We start from the raw sequence: 21,897 nt of genomic DNA, 5'->3' as shown, positions 1-21,897 counted from the left end.
ACCCTCATTATATGATGGGGTTCCGTTCCTGAAAACCCCATCGTAAAGCAATCCATCGTATAGCAATCCCATTATAACATGGAGTCAATGGGATACGTTCCCAGACCTGCCTAAATTCTCACATACACACACCTTAGCACTCACATACATGAAATATCCTTATGTTTAAACATTTAAAGTAACACATTAATAGTGAATAAAGAGAAAAAAGCATGAAAACTACAGTATACAGTAGATCTTACCTTTACTGAAGCAAGCAACGGTTGTTTATGTGGTTCCCAGATAATTCGCCGTGAAGTCGACAATTCATCGTCATAATATGGACGTTCCTCGTCAGGACAATTCCCCGTCATTCTATAAATATACTTATTACTGATTAACTGATACTTTAATAACTAATTCTCAGGGGGATCTATCAAAGTCTATTTTCATTCAATAGCACTGGCTTTGGATATCATTTGTAAGTTGTACTTTTAGACAATATTTAACTTGTTTCTACCTTGCTGTAGTTGACTTTGAATTATGTTCTAGCATCACCCACAGCTGTTTTCATTAATTTCCATTGGTACTACAACATCCAGGGTATATTTTAAAACGACTTTGAAGAGGTACAAGTACAGTACTAAAAAACTAGTGTACTTCCTAAATAAATTGATGTGAAAATATACGACAGGGAATCATCCTGACGATGAAAAGTCCCGATGGCGAATTGTCTTGTTATTGTTGTGATGGCGAAATATCCCGAAACATTTATATAGACGTACCATGAAGATTATTTGTATAATTCCAAAGTATGTCGATCGTTCACTTAAGGTAATTAGGCATTTATATAAATGCCAATGTCTTGTATGTAGCCTTAAGCGATGATGAAGGATCGATCATAAATCAGCTGATTTACGTTTCAATATATTATTATTTTTCATTTAATGCCCATGATTTGATGCCATATTTTACATTTACTATATAAACAATAAACCACCATCACTTTTATAACTTACATAATTAAAAAACTAGTGTACTTGCTAAATAAACTGATACGTAAATAAATGATGGGGAATCGTCCTGACGGCGAATTGTCCCGACTCGGCCTCACAGTCACAGGGACTCACAGCCCTCACTCATCAATGTCAGAACTGCCTGGCTGGGCAGGGCTAGCTAATGAGGCTGGACCGGTGGACAAGTGTGTGTGGTCTAATGCCGACAGTGTGAGGACGTTTTTGTTGCGTTTGCACATTCTCTGTTCACTGAGCCGCGGATGATCCATCGTTGTTGCAAATCATTCCCATTGTATAGTGGGCATAGGATACTAAAATTTTGACACTGTATAAGCGAAATATCATACAAAGAGGCATCGTATAATGAGGGTTTACTGTATATATACAGTATAAATATATATATATATATATATATATATACAGTATACACAGTATATGTGTGTGTGTGTGTGTGTGTGTGTGTGTGTGTGTGTGTGTGTTTTGAATAGGATTTAAGTAATTTCATTATAATCTCAGCTCAAGCATCTTTAACTGAGAAATGAAGCATAGTCAAGGCAATTAACTGAAGTACATATTAAGTTTAAATTAGTAGTGTTAATCTGTTTTGTATACAAGTATACATAATTTTGAAATATTAAAATTGGTCATTTTTGGATGGAAAAGCAGTACTTTACTTTCAAATATCTATCTCTATCTCTCTCTCTCTCTCTCTATATATATATATACACAGTATTACCTCGATATAACGGACTTCAATAGACCGGAATTCGCTTTTATCAGACTCGAGGAGCTACCGGACTAAATTCCTATATACAGTATCGGAAAATGTCCGATTAAGCCAGATGCAGTTTGGACTGCTCGACCACTTCAGCTATGTTCACCAAAATAAGGGAAATAAAAGACATGTTTATCAGAGTACAGCACAGTATTATTATATTTATTATACCACTTGATTAATGTAGAGAAGGTATAGTACAGTACAGTACCATAATGGTGGTCAAGAGTTTGAAAACCATTGGTGCAATCAGGACTAATGCCTGATGTATCGGAAAAAGTCTGGATTAGCAGGGGGAATTCCGGGTGTCGCTTTTATCGGAATTTTGCTTTTTTCGGAATCGTTTAGGCCCCAATTAGTCCGTTATAGTGAGGTCTTACTGTATATATATATATATATATATACAGTAACCTCTCAAGTAACGCGAGGGTTAGGTTCCTGGAGAGGTCGCATAAGTTAAAAACGCGTTAAACATAATTTTCCCATGTGAAACAATGGTAATATTGGGGGTTACGTTCTTGGACTCTGGGAAAGTCTACCCATTTGGGGAGTTATGCTACTCTAAACTTAAAAAATACTCCCTCCAATATCCGAACACCCCCCCCCCCCCACTAACCGGACATAATCGTCCTGCGATCCAATATTCCCAAAATGGGCCAAAAACCGCAAAAAATTCGAAAAAAATCTGACTTTTTTCCCCACCCGTAATTTGAAATTGCCGCCTGGCGCCGAACAGGTGTTACACCATAGTCCCTTCACCCCTTCCTTCCTCCCCCCTCCCCCCTCCCCTGTCAGGGTTGCCATTTGGTATTTTTCATTACCAAGTGTGGGCCAATTTGGTAATGAAAAATTCGTTTGGTAATGAATCAGAATAATGCATTACCAAATGGATTTTTCACATGTATGAGGATACACAGGATGGAGATGGTGGATTGTTTGCTCTCTCTGATTAATCTGCTACCCTACATAGCGTGAAAATAATCAACATGCTGTTAATTATAAGGAGAGTGATTACATGTATTTCCACTTGTATATATAATTAGTGAAGAATAAATGCTAGCTTTACGAATCTGGTAATGAAAAGTTAAATTTGGTAATGAAAGCTCAGCAGATTGGTAATGTGGCCGTTGCGATCTGGCAACTCTGTTACCCCGCCATCATCAACAGTCACAGTCTAACTCCGATCGAGAGCAGATGCTCATAGCAAAGCAAGCCACAGGTGCTTGTTTTTTGTGAATAAACAGTGAATAAACTAAAATACCTCGCCACTAGAACACACAGGAATTTACAGTGTTGTGCAGTGTTAAGAAATTAGAATTTAGAGTGCAGAGGATTAACTGTGGACTGCAAACTGGCAGTTCAAACCAGTCCAGGAGCCAGGGACTTGTAAGTACCCAGAATGTTTAATATTGTATAAACTCACCTCTAAAACCTCATTTTATGGTTCTTTTGCATTTATTTCAGTCTTTTATGTCCCTTATTGGTGTGATTTGGGTCTAAAATAGGTGCAATGCATGTCCAGAGGGAGTTGTATAGGTGTTTCTCTGAGTTAGGGTCCATAAGTACAAGTCCATAGGCTGGGGCCCCATATCCGGACAGGACCACTATCCGGACCTGCCTATGGCTCTATTACGTCGGATATTGGAGGGATTACTGTATTAATTTGAAAGAAAATCCACGTAAAAAATAAAAACAGTATATCTGGGGAGAAATAAACAACATTTGAGCCCTTGTTGGGCCGAAGTGTTGTTTACTTCTCCCCAAATATGTACTGTACATACTGTTTTTGTTTTTTACGTGGATTCTCTTTCATGGCAATGTGAAAGTTCCTCAACATTATTAATGCATTAGTAGGTCATAAAAACACTACAGTAAAAGCAACATTTTCATTACAATAAGTAGGTCACAAACAATAACAACACACTGCCTCACTTCATCTATGCATCACTTATCGTCAGCTGCTGTCCCTCCTCACCCCGGCTACCCCACCTCCTGCTGCTCCCCACCCTAAATTTGTTGTCCCTCCTCGCTCTGCTGTCCTTCCTCTTCCTCTGACTCCCATGCTACTGGTGATGAAGATAACTCCCTTTAGTTTTGTGTCTTCTTCATAAAGAACTGCTCTATCTTGGTCTGAGTGGTTTTCTTCTTTCTGTTCTGCAGTATCATGTTGTAACAATTTAGATCTACCACCACTTTCCTGGCGAAATTTTGTCCGAAAATGAGCCAAATTGCTCAGAATGGGGCCAAACTTCATTTTTGAATATTATAGTTCGAATAAAACCAGTGTAAGCAACAGGCAAATAAAAAATTGTACAGTATTTATGCATAAACTGCCACAAACGATCTATCAGCTCGGGACTGTCCAAGGAATGCACGGCTAATTTGAAACTATCATGTACATGTGAAGTCGCGTTAAATCGAGAAACCCTTGTTAGTTAAACATGTCTCCTTTACTATTTGCTCGTGTTAGAACAAAAACGCAATTTTTAAACTCGCGTTAGTTGAGAGGTTACTGTGTATATATATATATATATATATATATATATATATATAAGCAACGTTGGGTCTGGTTAGTACTTGGATGGGTGACCGCCTGGGAACACCAGATGCTGTTGGCATCCCTACATCAAGTGGGGTTGGTGGAGGATTAGTGCCCCTCCCTGTAAAACAATTAACTCTAAGCCCTTGGCCACCCTGTCTGGGATACATGGCGTCTGGCAATGAATGAATGAATATATATATATATATATATATATATACACAGTACAGTCAAGTTGCCCAAGGTGCGGGTAATTGGTTCTGGAACAATCCCGTGCCACAGAAAACTGTGCCATAGAAAAAACTAAACTTATGGGAAAAATGGAATTTAGCTCTGGACGTTCGCCGAAAGTCCCCCTTCTCACCCCACTTTTCCCCATTTGCCCCCACTTTACACAGGTACACAATCAAGCAATCAGTCAATGTACCGTATTTCGCGGCATGTAAGACGCAGCATTGTGAAAGACGCACCCTAATTCTGGCAGGGCAGTTCTGTGAAAAAAAAGTTTGCCCCAACCAAGACTGCAGTAAGGTTTCTTGATAAGAGCCATTACCACACAGATACACACTCACCTTTCAGAATCTATTCATTACTGATCATCAGCCTTTGGTTTCTTTTTTTTTTATATACAAAGAATGGTACAGGAAGAGAAAACAATGCCCCTTCTTGACAAAACGTAACTGATATGAGCCACTATCACTTAGATACACATTCACCTTTCAGAATCTATTCAGTACTGCTCATCATCCTTTAGTTTCTTCTTTTATGTACAAAGAATTATACAAGAAAAGAGAAAAGAAAACAAAACCCCGTCTTAACAAAACGTGACTTCAAACCACAAGGCCATCTCAACTTTGTTGATAAATATGTATCAGTAAACTGATATAAACACTGTTTTTAATATTTTATGAATTTAAAACCACAAATGAAGTCAATAAATTCTATTCTTTCATTCAATGACGAAAACATGAAGTACAATGAATGTTCACATCAGTTCATTTATCCTAAAAGAACCCCGTCATATTCCACACCTGTTACGGAATTTCCTCAAATTGCCTTGACTCAAGCACAATATCAGACTACTACCATCATTAATCATGCACTCTAACTAACCTGTAATTACCTCCACAAATAATATAAAAAGGTAGCACTAGTAAATGCACAAATTACAATGTTTCACAACCAAAGTTCAATATAGCAAGGCTGCTTGGGAACAGGATAGACAGCTGTTTTTACTCTCTTCTCTCAGTATCACTCCATCACTGTCAGCTATGTTTGCCTTGCAGCATCAACAATTAAAAATGCATGCTTCACTGATCATAATTTACTATAAACATTCATTTCAAAACATACTAAGTATGGTGAAAACATCCATTGTTACACCTTAGTAACACTGCTGCCTCCCAGTCGCTAGACAGCAGTCTCTACCCCTTCCTCTCAGTATCACTTCCTCACTGTCTGCGATGTTTTCCTTGCAGCATCAACAGTTAAAAATACGTTCTTCACTGATCACAATTTACTAAAAACAGACATTCATCTCAAAACATGTCGAGAATGGTGAAACTATCCCTTAGCAACACTGCTGCATACCAAGCGCTAGACAACTGTCTCTACCCTCTTCTCCCAGTATCACTCCCTTACTGTCAGCTGTTTTCCTTGCAGCATCAACAATTAAAAATGCATATTTCTCTTATCAGAATTTGCTAAAAATAGACATCCATCTCAAAACATTCGAGTACTGTGAAAACATCCATTTGTGGTCTTAACACTGCTGCCTCCTAGTCACTATGGTACACACACACACGCACACATGTACACACCACATGCAACATTCGCTCGCCTCTGAAACATTTACATCAGTCAGTTTTGGAGTACCCAGTGGCTTTATTATATGCCAAACACATCAAAATGTATTTGGTTGTTCAATATAAATATCATCACTTAAGGACATGAAACATCTCAAACAATTTATTCATCCAAACATCATCAGTGCAAGACTAAAGGTGTACAGCACCATTGATCCTAAATTTTCCTTGGTTGCATCTGTCATGATCACCTAAAACTTATATTCACTTCATATTACTGACATGGTGAAAATTTCACTCGTCTTCAAATCCTGAGAATTCATCACTACTTTCCCCAAGTCCTGAAGCATCACTGGAAGTCATCATCACTGTTTCACTGTCACTCTCATACAGTAAATGGTCCTCAGTACCATCCACTGAATTGCTTATACCACACTTCATACGACTTTAACTTGGCACTCGTTTTAACTGAGCACAGGCGATATTCACACTTGGGGCATTTGATACAGCCCACATTAACCTCCTCAGTACATGTTTCCTGAACTGAATAAAATCATATGGCGAGCATGAATAAACTACTGTACCCTATAAAATACATTGCTGGGCTGAAGGGATTATAATAAGCGGATTATCAGTTCCCTAGCCTGACTCTTCCCACTCTTACTTCCTTAACTAAACCCACACCAAACTCTCACCTACACCTTAGGATTCTGGTCGTTTCGGCCGTAACGTCCAAAATGGCAAACGACTTTACAACCTAACCTAACCTAACCTAACCAATTTGGACGTTACGGCCTAAATGATCGCCATTGCCGATCATGAGAGCTTTGCTTAAGCAGCAGAGATGCAGAGAGTGAACGTTGTCAATCATTCTGATCGCTTCGTCTGCTAAGAATACAGCAGAAATGGCGGACTCTGATATGAATGCCCGTCAGGAACGCTATTTCAGATATTGTATCAGTTATGTTACTCAGTGAATTTTATCCTATTTTCATAACAAAATACTGTAATTGGGTGTGCCCTGAGTTGCATAGACATTGCTGAAGTACTTCACTTGGTTGAAAAAGTGAAGCTGTAACTTCAGGCAGTATTGTTTAACGTTACAACTGTTTTTCCTGTTTTTCGCTATTGGTATAATAAGACTGTTCACTTTTATGATACTCTTGTCAGGCATGAAACAAAATGTCACTAAGAGAAGCCAACCATGTGAGGGTGATTGAATTTCCATATGCGACAAAAATCAATTCTGATGACTTGTCAGGTTCGCTTGCCAGCATCTCTCCAGTATGACTGCTTTGCTAGTTAGTAAGTGGATGCCAAGCAAAGTGGTTATGATTGCCTTTCAGAAGGTTAGCAGACAGTTCACCAGTGAGCATGCTAGCTTGCTAGAGTAGGGTGTACGCTAGACGCTAACCTGTTAAGTTGCTAAACTGCTAAACCCCTTGACGGTATTGGCCAGTTGAGCTGAAAACAAACAGTGAATGCTTTGTATTCTTGATCTTGCGTGTTTCAATATCTGCTGCATATATACACTCACAAAATGTCACAAAAGTAACTGACCTAATTAGGGTTACTGAATTTCCATACGTGACGAAAGTCTGTTTTGATGACTTGGCAGTTTCACTAGCCAGCATCTCTCCAGTATGATTGCTTTGCTAGTTAGTGAATGGATGGCAAGCAAAGTGGTCATGATTGCCTTTCAGAAGGTTAGCAGACAGTTCACCAGTGATCGTTTACGTTAGCTTGCTGGAATAATGTGGATGCTAAACTGCTAAACCGCTAAATATCTTCACAATGTTAACCAGTTGAGCTGTAAACAAACCCGCGAAAGTTTTGTGTGTTTCTGATCTCGAGTGTTTCTTAAATCTGCTGCATATACACACTAGTGTATATTATTTTTAAAAATCAAATCAAATCTGCATACTGTAGAAAACTCCTGTGGTTGCTAAGCAGTGAGATGATCATCTTTATGAGTTTCTTCTCAATGGAGCCAAACTAACCTGCCTCAGTCTAGCGTGCAGGACGCATGGGGGTATTTTAATGTAACTTTGAGACAAAAAAGTGCGTCTTACATGCCGCAAAATACGGTATGTATTACACGTAACAACGGGCACAAAAAACGGGAGGGTGATCAGCCTTGTGTCTCCTTGGGCACAATACAGTCCAGAGAGAGAGAGAGAGAGAGAAAGAGAGATCACAGACAGATAGACTGATAGATATGTATATATACTGTACATAATTATGTTGGACTAATTTATACCAAAATTCGCTACTTTTGAGGCCTGTTTCCGCTACTTTTGGTCACAAGAATCTGGCAACCCTGGCATGTAAGTGGTAGATTACCCATGAGGATGAAGTAAGGACAAGGTGGAAAGAATATTTTGAAAGCCTGATGAATGGAAACAGGGAAAGCAGAGCCACTGTAAACATGATTGGTTGTGAGGGTGTGCAGAGAATGAATGCAGTGATAGGAAACATGACACTTGCACAAATGAAGAATGCTGTGAAACAGCTGGAAAATGGGAAAGCAGCTGGGGTTGATGAGGTGTATGCAGAAATGATTAAGTGTAGTGGAAAGAGTGGAATGGAATGCTTGCTGGAGTTATGTAGGAAGGCATGGATGAGTGGAACTGTGCCAGAAGAGTGGAAAAAGGCTGTAATTGTATTCCTGTACCAAAATAAAGGTGAGTGAGGTGAGTGCAAGAATTATTGTGGCATAAGTTTATTGAGAGAGGTGAAGTCAGTGAATGTACAGCGAGGTTGGATGGTGAGGAATTGGAAAATGTGAGTACGTTTAAGTACTTGGGTAGTGTGATGAGTAAGGATGGAGGTTTGGAGGGTGAAGTGCTTGAAAGGGTACAGCAGGGAAGAAAGGCTGCTGGTTCTTTGAAAGCAGTGATAAGAAACAGGGAGGTGAGCATGGAAGTGAAAAAGTTACTACATGACAGTATTGTGATACCAACTCTAACGTACGGAAGTGAAGCTTGGACGTTGTTGGAAGGACACAAGTCAAGAGTGAGAGCAGTGGAAATGAGTTATTTAAGAGGAGCCTGTGGAGTCACATGGAGAGAGGCTGACGAATGAGGATATAAAGGAGCGTTGTGGTGTTGATGTGGATGTGATAGGAAGCGTTATGAGGAACATACTGAGGTGGTTTGGCCATGTGGAGAGGATGGAGGGTGAAAGACTGACGAAGAGAGTGTATGTGAGTGAGGTGGAGGGGGAAAGAGGGAGGGGGAGGCCGAGGATGAGATGGAGGGATGGGGTGGAGAGGCATATGAGAGAGGGGGGTGTGAGTTGGGAGCAGGGGAATGAAATGGCGGGGGACAGGGCAACTTGGAGGCGATTTGTTTGTGGCCACCCCAAACGGGATTGAGGCGTCTGGCAATAGATAGATAGATAGATAAGTTTATTGACTGTGACAGGGAAGGTATATGGAAGAATTATTACAAAGAAAGTAGGAAAGATACCAGAAGTCCTGGTGAGTGATGAACAGAGTGGCTTTAGGAGTGGCAGAGGATATGTGGATCAAATATTTAAAGTGAGACAGATGGTGGAGAAGGCTTGTGAGATGGACTATAATAAGGTGTTTATGGCATTTATGGATCTGGAAAAAGAATATGACAAAGCAGACAGAGAAGGATTGAGAAAGATTTTGTGCATGTGCAATGTAGATGGTAAGCTGCTAGGTACCATTTGCAGTTTTTATGACAATAGCGAGGCACGTTTAAGGGCAAATGGGCATCTAAGTGAATGGGTCACGATCAGTGTGGGCATGCAACAAGGTTGTGTGATATTCCCATGGTTGTTCAATATATGTATGGATGGGGTGACGAGAGAAGCAAAAACATGAGTAACCGAGAGGGGGATGGCTTTGGTCATGAACTGTCATGGATGAAATATCTAAAATTTCTTGTATGCTGACGATGCAGTACTACTTGCAAATACTGAACAAGAATTCGGTAGACTAGTGCAGAGTTTTGCTGATGTCTGCGAGTGTCGTGTCTTGAGAGTAAATGTAGAAAAAAGTAAAGTGACAGGTATTGAGAGAGAAGGTGACTCCCAGTGTGATGTTACAGTGAAAGGAGAGAGACTGGAATTGGTGCGAGAGTTCAAATACCTGGGTACAGTGATAGAAAAGAGAGGAAAATGTTCAAAAGAAGTGGAAAGTAGAGTGACACAAAGAAGGAAAGTAGCTGGTGGAATAAAGGCCTTGATAAGAAACGGGTTTGAGTGTTGCAGCTGCACGAGGCTTAGATGAAGGAGTGTTAGGGCCAGCTCTAACATATGGATGTGAGACTATGGTGTGGCATGAGAATATCAAGAGTGAGAACAGTGGAGATGGGACTGGTGAGGAATGTATGTGGAGTACAGACAGTGGATCAGATATGAAATAATGTTATTTGTGAAAGATGTGGAGTGAGGAGGTCTGTGGACACCAGAATCGAAGAGTGTCCTGAGATGGTATGGTCATGTGGAGAGAATGGGTCACAATAAAGTGGTGAAAAAGGTATTTCTGCTTGAATTTGAAGGAGAGAGGAGGCGAGGTAGGCCAAGGAGATGGTGGAAGGATATGGTGGATAAATGTGTGAGGAAGAGAGGTTTGGAAGTCGGTGGGGCTGGGGGACTGACAAAGAGATCGATCTGGCTGGATGAATATTGTGAGGAGAAACGCATGAGCAGGGATTTGGCACCCTTTTTTAACGTGACTCTATCGTATATGTTTATGTGAAGCTACAGTATGTGGTGAATATTTTTGGCATATCAGATAGAGCCAGGATTCCTGGGGCTTGAATGGTAAGTGAATGGAAGTGTGGCCCATTGGACTGGGCAAATTTAGGCTGTCTGGACTTAGCTACTCCTCACCCTGCCCTAGGGTGGGAAAGGAGGTCCAGATGATGATGATGATGATGATGATGATGATGATGATGATGATGATGATGATATGTACAAAGATATACAGTAAAACCTCGATATGACGGACTTCAATAGACCAGAATTCACTTTTATCGGAATCGAGGAGCTACCAGACCAAATTCTTATATGCCAGAAAAAGTCTGATAAAGCCAGAAGCAGTCCAGACTGCCTGACCACTTCAGCTATGTTCACCACAATAAGGTAAATAAAAGACATGTTTATCAGTGTACAGTACAGTACAGTTTTATATATTATACCATCTGATTACTGTAATGAAGGTATAATACAGTACAGTACTGCAATGGTAATGAAAACAGTTTAAAAACCGTTAGTGTGATCCAGACTGATGTCTGATAAATTGGAAAAAGTCCTGGATAGCAGGGGAAAGTCCGGATGTCGCTTTTATCGGAATTTCGCTTTTTTCGGGATGCGTTGGGCCCCAATTAGTCAGTTATAGTGAGGTCTTACTGTATACCAATATGTGTAGCCCAGATTTTGACTGAAAATAGGTTTAACTCCCCTGCCTCACAGTGTTGCATAAGGCCTCCTACTGGGCTTTTGGTCTACACCACTCTCATAAAATTATCTCCCAGGCATTATGGTCATCATCCACTTCCTACCTATACACTTGATTAAAATAAAAATCACAAATACAGTAACTACATACTTCATATGTACCTAAACTGTACTGTACCTGGAAATTCACCGAGGATTGCTTTTTGTGCGGTGCCTTCATTAGTGTGGCAACCCTAGTATGGCCAGCCCAGTGAAGTGACAGTCTAAGTGTGGGACAATGACCCCATGTCTCTCCCAGTGCTGCAACCACCTGAGATGACCCTGTGTTCTCTATCTTGGTTGTCATTTGGTTGGTCACAACTACCTGGAAATGTGAAGTACGGTAAATGATTATAAAGCTTCATTGGATATGAGCAATCACAAACCTGTGGTGGCATTATTAGACATGCCAAAGATATGAGATAAATGCATTCTGAAGCATGTGAAAATATACCATACAAACAGGGACTTAAGGATCTGCAGTAAACTGTGAGATGATGGTAATGTGAGATTAAATACTGTACCTTTTTTTTTTTTTTAATAACAGAACAGAGGAAAGAAAAACAAATCAATAAAAAAAAAAAAAATCCATACACCAGATTACTGGCATCCTCCATTCATAAAATATCTGGTAACAGCTAGACTTGAACAGCTGAAGGCTGAAGTTTGGGGGGAACCAACGCCGGGAAGCGAGTTCCAGAGAGATGCAGTTCGGGGAATAAAAGAATTCTGATAGCCAGAAGTTCTGCAATATGGCTGTGTGGCATTCCAGTCATCAGCTGAAGGACCAGAGAGAAGTGCTAAATGATCTGAAAGCATGGTAACTGAAGCTGCACCATTAATCAAGGAAGAGTACTATAAGAATGAAGGGTGACCATTGTTAACCCTTTGAGATGCAAATGACTATTTCGATCGTCATTTCAAATCCAACCTCAGAGATTCGGATGATGCTTTTAATCGTCATTTTCAGAAACTTTTGTAAAATATTCACCATAAATCGTATTTACGCATCATAACAAAAAGGCTCGAGCATGATGTCACGGAATGGTTGCACTATGTGTGGCGGAACTGCACAGCTGGTCTGACTCATGGCTTTGTTTCTTTATAACTTTATTCTTGGTGGAAATAGGGGCGTGGAAGAAGTTGAGAGGCAGAAGAGAGAGTTATATGTAGAAAGAAAGAGAGAGGTGAAAAGATTAGTAAGAGAGAGTATGAAGAGAGTGGATGAGGAATTTGGAAGGAATTTGAGTGTAAAGTGGAGGGACTGTAAGAAAATGTTCTGGAAAGAGGTGAAAAGAGTAAGACAGGGTGGAAGTGAAGTTAGCAGGGGAGTGAAAGATAAAAATGGTAGATTACTAGTGGAGAAGGGAGAAAAAGTGAGCAGATGGAGAGAACACTTTAACAAATTGTTGAACATAGAGGATGGAAGTAATGCGAGTATAAGTGGCTGGGGAATGGCTGGGAGAAGGAGGGAGGTGAGAAGACAGGAAGAAATCAGTAGGATAGAAGTTGTGGAAGCAATGAAGAAAGTTAAATCGGGGAAAGCCCCAGGAATTGATGGAGTGTGTGGTGAAATGCTGAAGCATGGGGGAGAGATAGTAGTAGAATGGATGTGGAAGATGTGCAGATTGGCCTGGGAGGAAGGTAGAGTCCCAGAGGATTGGAAGTCAGGTATAATTATTCCCTTGTACAAAGGAAAAGGGAAAAAGAAGTGTGTGGTAATCATAGGGGCATTTGTCTTCTTAGTATAATAGGAAAAGTGTATGGTAGGATACTTATTGACAGAGTTAGAGAAAGAACAGAGAAATTAGTTGGAGAAGAACAGGGAGGCTTTAGGAAGGGAAGAAGTTGTGGAGATCAGATATTCATTCTTAGATCTTTAGTGGAAAAGTTTCTAGAGAAGTGAAAGAAGTTGTATGCGGCTTTCATGGATTTGGAGAAAGCATATGACAGGGTGGATAGACAAGGATTGTGGAAAGTGTTAAGAATATATGGAGTAGATGGGAAGTTGTTGAATGCTGTGAAGAGTATGTACGATGGTGCGAAGGCTGCAGTGCGTGTGGATGGTGAATTAAGTGAATTTTTCTCTTTGAAAGTTGGGTTGAAACAGGGATGTGTCATGTCTCCATGGATGTTCAATCTGTACATGGATGGGGTAATAAAAGAGGTACAAGGTAGGGTAGTGGATGTTGGAGTGGCCCTGGTGAGAGAGGATAGTGTTTGGAAACTCCCTGAACTGTTGTTTGCAGATGATACTGTATTGTTGAGTGAAGATGAAGGGGAGCTGCAAGGCTTGGTGGATGAGTTTGGGAGAGTAAGAAATGGAATCTAAAGGTGAATGTAGGGAAGAGTAAAGTGATGGTCTTTGAGAGAGGTGAAGTCAGTGAATGTACAGCGAGGTTGGATGGTGAGGAATTGGAAAATGTGAGTAAATTTAAGTACTTGGGTAGTGTGATGAGTAAGGATGGAGGTTTGGAGGGTGAAGTGCTTGAAAGGGTACAGCAGGGAAGATGGGTTGCTGGTTCTTTGAAAGCAGTGATAAGAAACAGGGAAGTGAGCATGGAAGTGAAAAAGTTACCACATGACAGTATTGTGATACCAACTCTAATGTATGGAAGTGAAGCTTGGACATTGTTGGAAGGACACAAGTCAAGAGTGAGAGCAGTGGAAATGAGTTATTTAAGAGGAGCCTGTGGAGTCACATGGAGAGACAGGCTGACGAATGAGGATATAAAGGAGCGTTGTGGTGTGGATGTGGATGTGATAGGAAGCGTTAGGAGGAACACACTGAGGTGGTTTGGCCATGTGGAGAGGATGGAGGGTGAAAGACTGACGAAGAGAGTGTATGTGAGTGAGGTGGAGGGGGGAAGAGGGAGGAGGAGGCCAGGGATGAGATGGAGGGATGGGGTGGAGAGGTATATGAGAGAGGGGGGGGTGTGAGTTGGGAGCAGGGCAGTAAAATGGCGGGGGACAGGGCGACTTGGAGGCGATTTGTTTGTGGCCACCCCAAACGGGATTGAAGCGTCTGGCAATAGATAGATAGATATTTTTCTACAGCGAGGTATAAATTTTTTTTTTTTTTGCCTAACTTCAACTCGTCACTTTGACTTTTTATTTTCTTTGTTTTCCTTTTATGAACACACTATGATAAAGTACAACTATTCAGATTCAAAATAACACCACAACCAGCATCCTATCATAAAAAGTGTATTTATACTGACCGATCAAAGAAAAACATTGCCAAGCAAATATGCGGCAGAGACCAAAATAAAATTGTGCATCTCTTTCCTTTTGCTTTACTGCACAATGAAATGCAAAAATTACTATAATCTATATATCATTGTAAAGGTAATTTATTGTATATTTGCATGGTTTAAACCAAATTTACATATCTTCACTCATTATTTTTTTGCTGAATATTTTTCTACGGCAAGGTACAGTATAAAATTTGTGCTTTTTGCCTAACTTCAACTTATCATTTGACATTTTATTTTCTTTGTTCTCCTTTTTTGAACATACTACAGTAAAGTACAACTATTCAGCTTTAAAATGACACCAAAACCAACATTCTATCATGAAAAGTGTATTTACACAGAGCGATCAAAGTAAAATATCGGGCAGCAAAGATGTGGGACAGCATGAGTGACCGACTCTTGCACAGACATAATCTGCCTGGCCCAGAAACCTGATAGGGTTAATTTGCTTCATTTTGTAGGGGAAATCTTACATACAGCAGTAATACAAATGGATGAAAAGGACACTGAAAGTAGGACCATAATATGTTTAAGAAGCAGGCAGCTGTATGGATGGAGTATTTGTATATGAATAATATGGCAAAAACTTCTGCAATCAGCATTTATAAACTAAGAGAAAGATGCAGCTAATGAAAAAGGACCACCTGTACAGATTATAGATAGCGATATGATACCTGGTGAACAAAATTAGTACAGGTAATCATGTAGGCATTAATGCCATATGTACTACTTATAGATATGTAATAATTAAAGGCACTAGCATATATCTCATAGCACAATAGGCACCACTTGTACAACATACATGTCTGTGCTCAGATAAAGACATACACATCCTCTAGCCAGAATGCATACACAGAATATATAGTAAACACTTTCCAGATGACAGAGAATCCCATTATGCAGCAAACACGAAGGGTAATTACCGTATTTCGCGGCATGTAAGACGCAGCATTGTGAAAGATGCACCCTAATTCTGGCAGGGCAGTTCTGTGAAAAAAAAGTTTGCCCCAACCAAGACTGCAGTAAGGTTTCTTGATAAGAGCCATTACCACACAGATACACACTCACCTTTCATAATCTATTCATTACTGATCATCAGCCTTTGGTTTCTTTTTTTTATATACAAAGAATGGTACAGGAAAAGAAAACAATGCCCCTTCTTGACAAAACGTAACTGATATGAGCCACTATCACTTAGATACACACTCACCTTTCAGAATCTATTCAGTACTGCTCAACATCCTTTAGTTTCTTCTTTTATGTACGAAGAATTATACAGAAAAAGAGAAAAGAAAACAAAACCCCGTCTTAACAAAACGTGACTTCAAACCACTTTGTTGATAAATATGTATCAGTAAACTGATATAAACACTGTTTTTAATATTTTATGAATTTAAAACCACAAATGAAGTCAATAAACTCTGTTCTTTCATTCACTGACGAAAACATAAAGTACAATGAATGTTCACATCAGTTCATTTATCCTAAAAGAACCCCGTCATATTCCACACCTGTTACGGAATTTCCTCACATTGCCTTGACTCAAGCACAATATCAGACTACTACCATCATTAATCGTGCACTCTAACTAACCTGTAATTACCTCCACAAATAATATAAAAAGGTAGCACTTGTAAATACACAAATTACAATGTTTCACAACCAAAGTTCAATATAGCAAGGCTGCTTGGGAACAGAATAGACAGCTGTTTTTACTCTTCTCTCAGTATCACTCTTTCACTGTCAGCTATGTTTGCCTTGCAGCATCAACAATTAAAAATGCATGCTTCACTGATCATAATTTATTATAAACATTCATTTCAAAACATACTGAGTATGGTGAAAACATCCATTGTTACACCTTAGTAACACTGCTGCCTCCCAGTCGCTAGACAGCAGTCTCTACCCCTTCCTCTCAGTATCACTTCCTCACTGTCTGCGATGTTTCCCTTGCGGCATCAACAGTTAAAAATACGTTCTTCACTGATCACAATTTACTAAAAACAGACATTCATCTCAAATCATGTCGAGAATGGTGAAACTATCCCTTAGCAACACTGCAGCATACCAAGCGCTAAACAACTGTCTCTACCCTCTTCTCCCAGTATCACTCCCTTACTGTCAGCTGTTTTCCTTGCAGCATCAACAATTAAAAATGCATATTTCTCTTATCAGAATTTGCTAAAAACAGACATCCATCTCAAAACATTTGAGTACTGTGAAAACATCCATTTGAGGTCTTAACACTGCTGCCTCCTAGTCACTATGGTACACAAACACACGCACACATGTGCACACCACATGCAACATTCGCTCGCCTCTGAAACATTTACATCATTCAGTTTTGGAGTACCCAGTGGCTTTATTATATGCCAAACACATCAAAATGTATTTGGTTGTTCAATATAAATATCATCACTTAAGGACATGAAACATCTCAAACTATTTATTCATCCAAACATCATCAGTGCAAGACTAAAGGTGTACAGCACCATTGATCCTAAATTTTCCTTGGTTGCATCTGTCATGGTCACCTAAAACTTATATTCACTTCATATTACTGACATGGTGAAAATTTCACTCGTCTTCAAATCCTGAGAATTCATCACTACTTTCCCCAAGTCCTGAAGCATCACTGGAAGTCATCACCACGGTCATCATCACTGTTTCACTGTCACTGTCATACACACACTTCATACAACTTTAACTTGGCAATCGTTTTAACTGAGCACAGGCGATATTCAGACTTGGGGCATTTGATACAGCTCACATTAACCTCCTCAGTACATGTTTGCTGAACTGAATAAAATCATATGGCGAGCATGAATAAACTATACCCTATAAAGTACATTGCAGGGCTGAAGGGATTATAATAAGCGGATTATCAGTTCCCTAGCCTGACTCTTCCCACTCCTACTTCCTTAACTACACCCACACCAAACTCTCACCCATACCTTAGGATTCTGGTCGTTTCGGCCGTAACGTCCAAAATGGCAAACGACTTTACAACCTAACCTAACCTAACCTAACCAATTTGGACGTTACGGCCTAAATGATCGCCATTGCCGATCATGAGAGCTTTACTTAGGCAGCAGAGATGCTTCGTCTGCTTAGAATACAGCAGAAATGGCGGACGCTGATATGAATGCCCGTCAGGAACGCTATTTCAGATATTGTATCAGTTATGCTACTCAGTGAATTTTATCCTATTTTCATAACAAAATACTGTAATTGGGTGTGCCCTGAGTTGCATAGACATTGCTGAAGTACTTCACTTGGCTGAAAAAGTGAAGCTGTAACTTCAGGCAGTACTGTTTAACGTTACAACTGTTTTTCCTGTTTTTCGCTATTGGTATAATAAGACTGTTCACTTCTATGATACTCTTGTCAGGCATGAAACAAAATGTCACTAAGAGAAGCCAACCATATGAGGGTGACTGAATTTCCATATGCGACAAAAATCAATTCTGATGACTTGTCAGGTTCGCTTGCCAGCATCTCTCCAGTATGACTGCTTTGCTAGTTAGTAAGTGGATGGCAAGCAAAGTGGTTATGATTGCCTTTCAGAAGGTTAGCAGACAGTTCACCAGTGAGCATGCTAGCTTGCTAGAGTAGGGTGTACGCTAGACGCTAACCTGCTAAGTTGCTAAACCGCTAAACCCCTTGACGGTATTGGCCAGTTGAGCTGAAAACAAACAGTGAATGATTTGTGTTCTTGAACTTGCGTGTTTTAATATCTGCTGCATATATACACTCACAAAATGTCACAAAAGTAACTGACCTAATTAGGGTTACTGAATTTCCATACGTGACGAAAGTCTGTTTTGATGACTTGGCAGTTTCACTAGCCAGCATCTCTCCAGTATGATTGCTTTGCTAGTTAGTGAATGGATGGCAAGCAAAGTGGTCATGATTGCCTTTCAGAAGGTTAGCAGACAGTTCACCAGTGATCATGTACGTTAGCTTGCTGGAATAGTGTGGATGCTAAACTGCTAAACCGCTAAATATCTTCACGATGTTAGCCAGTTGAGCTGTAAACAAACCCGCGAAAGTTTTGTGTGTTTCTGATCTCGCGTGTTTCTTAAATCTGCTGCATATACACACTAGTGTATATTATTTTAACAAATCAAATCAAATCTGCATACTGTAGAAAACTCCTGTGGTTGCTAAGCAGTGAGATGATCATCTTTATGAGTTTCTTCTCAATGGAACCAAACTAACCTGCCTCAGTCTAGCGTGCAGGACGCATGGGGATATTTTAATGAAACTTTGAGACAAAAAAGTGCGTCTTACATGCCGCGAAATATGGTAGTGAAAGCCAGTTAGCCCATGTGGCGGAAAAATACTAGACATTACACCTATCCCCACCAAGCAGTATATATTCCTGGAAGTCAAGTATAGGAGTCAGATAGCCAGAGAGAAGGACACAAGGCAGAAGGAAGCATAGGAGATAGGGCAGTATAGGAGGTTAGCCGTCATGGTACGTTACTCTGTCCAGCACACCAACGATAACTGTGTCACAATAAAGCCCCGTAATTCAAGAGTGTCTATCCCTCACCTATGATACAAGAGAGACAGAGGGGCAGGAGAGACGGAGAAAATACCTAAACTCACAACAAGCTATCCAATGCCTCACAAATTTATATTGGTAGCATGATTCCCCATATCATCCACATTATCGACACTGCTGTTTATCTATCTACCAGGCTACCTTCATACCTCCCTACCTTATCCTATTGAAAATCAGGGTTAAGTGTGGGGCAAAAATGTTTACCATTTTCCATAGATGAGGGCAGCTTTAGAGACAATGTGCAATCATTAAAAAAAAAAAAAAAAAAAAAAAAAAAAACCCTGCTTCCATATAATGCAGTAGTGTTTGGTGAATACAAAGACAGAGATAATTTGGAACAACTGCCTGGAACAAAACTCAATGCACACTTGATACAAAAAATTATCAAGCAGGATGAGTTCAATTAATACGATACTGTACCCTAAATGATCATTACAACTCATGATGCTCCTAGGTCATTAATCCACAGTTGTCTGAATGTGCACCAGCCAACAGTACTGAATAGGAATGATTAATTGATATACATGGTATCTTTCAGAAATAAAAAATAAAGTTTATTAATGTGGGGTAGAGTCACCAGGGACTTTGCAATACCCATCATCTGTGGTCTCAGCTTGTTTCACACAATGCGTGCACATACACTGTACTGTTTCTACTGACTGTACAGAGGAAAGAACAGTTTTGACAGGGACAGAGACCACATACATGATTAAATAGGGGGAGGCAGTAGCTCAGTCGGTAGAGAGGTGGCCTGCAATCTTACCAGACCCAGGTTCAAATCCCCACTGGGGCAGGGAACAGTTTAAGGATTTGAATTTAATAAAAACAGACTTTACTGATTTACTAGAAGACCCGCCGACATGTCGTAAAAATACCCCTGCTAATACCAATACACCAGTCCTGTATGAGACAGCCCTAGCATGTATTCAATATGGACGGTGGGTGTTAATGAAGAAGTGGTGACATGTAGAGGTGTATGGTAGGTAGGAGAACTACTGAGCCTTGGGAGCAGGCTGTGAAGCCTATGCCCAGAGTCGGACACACACACAAAAGAGCTGGATGTGTAAAACATACACTCTTGTACTACTATTTTGTGAAGAATGCATAGAAAATTGCAGCAGGGTTAAAAGGTATAAGCAATGGTGACAGTGAATCTGGCAGAAATGTAGGTAACACTACAATGATGTGACAACTTCACTGCCTGACAGGTCCTTAATAATGTACAGTATGTATATAAGTGTGTGTGTGTGTGTGTGTGTGTGTGTGTGTGTGTGTGTGTGTGTGTGTGTGTTTTCTTACCTAACTGTATTTTTACAGGAAAGAATCAAGCTCGTACTGTCCCATGTATTAATCCATTTTTATCATACATATCCTTAACCCTTTGAGATTCTGATGACGCAATTTTGCTTCATCATAAATCCAATCACTGAGATTCTGATGACTCGAATTCCAGTCATACAAAACAATATTTATATTTTTTTTGCATGTTTTCCATGCCCTATCTGGCCTTGTTCCACATACACTATCCTGTTTATCCTTTTCCAACTACAGTGAGTCTTTGCTATATGAAAGAGATAGGGACCAAAAATTCGAAATTTCGTATATCGGAACGATTTTCCCCACTGAAATATACATATAAATGGGGGGATGCGTCCCAGGACCCCCTCGGACCCCCACCTAAACTTTACCCCCCTTATTAAGAAGTAACAAATACCTGTATACAATTGTAGAGAAGGAGGTGGCCATATTCTTGTACATCTTTTTCTTCATCACAGTCCCAACAGTGGAAACAGCAAGGCCTAAAGCACACCCAATCTCTGAGACTCCCTGCCCCTCCTCATGGGGTCTTATAATTTCCAATTTCCTTTCCAGAATTAGAGTACGGTGCTGCTGCTTCTTTGCAGCGGGCTCCCCCAGTGATGGAGATAATGCAAGGCGCTTGGGAGGCATGGCAAAACAATACGAAAAGGTGAAGGGCTGCGAAAATATCCTCACATACAGCAAAGCTGTGAGGAGAGGAGGGACGTGGACTAAACTGAGAAGCGCGCGAAAATTTGTTTACCAGAGAGGGGTTAGTTTGTTTTCCTCAGCAAGCGAGCACAGCGCTATGCACCGCGCCCATTTTGAATTTTTCATACGGTATTCCATTAACCCCTTCATAGCTGCCGGCCTTGAACAACACTTCACTGTTTCAGTGTCAGTGATGTTGAGTTAGGGCGTTATAAAAAACTGCAAACAATTACGAGAAGGGAACGAAGGTCACTGGTGTGTTTACATGACCCTACTCTACCATCCCATCAGTCAGGCGTTCTCTTCACTCCAGATGTATTTGCTGATGTTTACATGCTTATATTACATGCGCCCTAATTTTGAGTAAGTTTCTTTCAGCAAGAAAACATAATTTACCACCCTCAAAATAGTCAGAAAAATATAGAAGACACTCTAGAGGAATATGAACTGAATTGGTAAGGTCTTTAGGCTGTATGC

At 40.2% G+C, this 21,897-nt stretch overlaps 1 protein-coding gene across 1 annotated transcript in view; it reads right to left on the bottom strand.

Moving 5' to 3' along the window:
- LOC145411898 (DNA repair protein RAD51 homolog 3-like) overlaps nt 1-21,897 on the bottom strand; it is a 176,385-nt gene that overhangs the window by 31,879 nt on the left and 122,609 nt on the right. Inside the window, exon 7 of the mRNA XM_080281870.1 lies at nt 11,726-11,907. Coding sequence (XP_080137996.1) covers nt 11,726-11,907 — 182 coding nt within the window. The remainder of the gene's footprint in view (nt 1-11,725; nt 11,908-21,897) is intronic.

Source organism: Coenobita brevimanus, chromosome 91 (genome assembly GCF_032717465.1).
Source record: "Coenobita brevimanus isolate Jiangsu-jjx chromosome 91, ASM3271746v2, whole genome shotgun sequence".
NCBI classification, from domain to species: Eukaryota; Metazoa; Arthropoda; class Malacostraca; order Decapoda; family Coenobitidae; genus Coenobita; species Coenobita brevimanus.
Note: the sequence above shows the minus strand (reverse complement) of the source record. Positions and strands in the feature narration are given on the sequence as shown.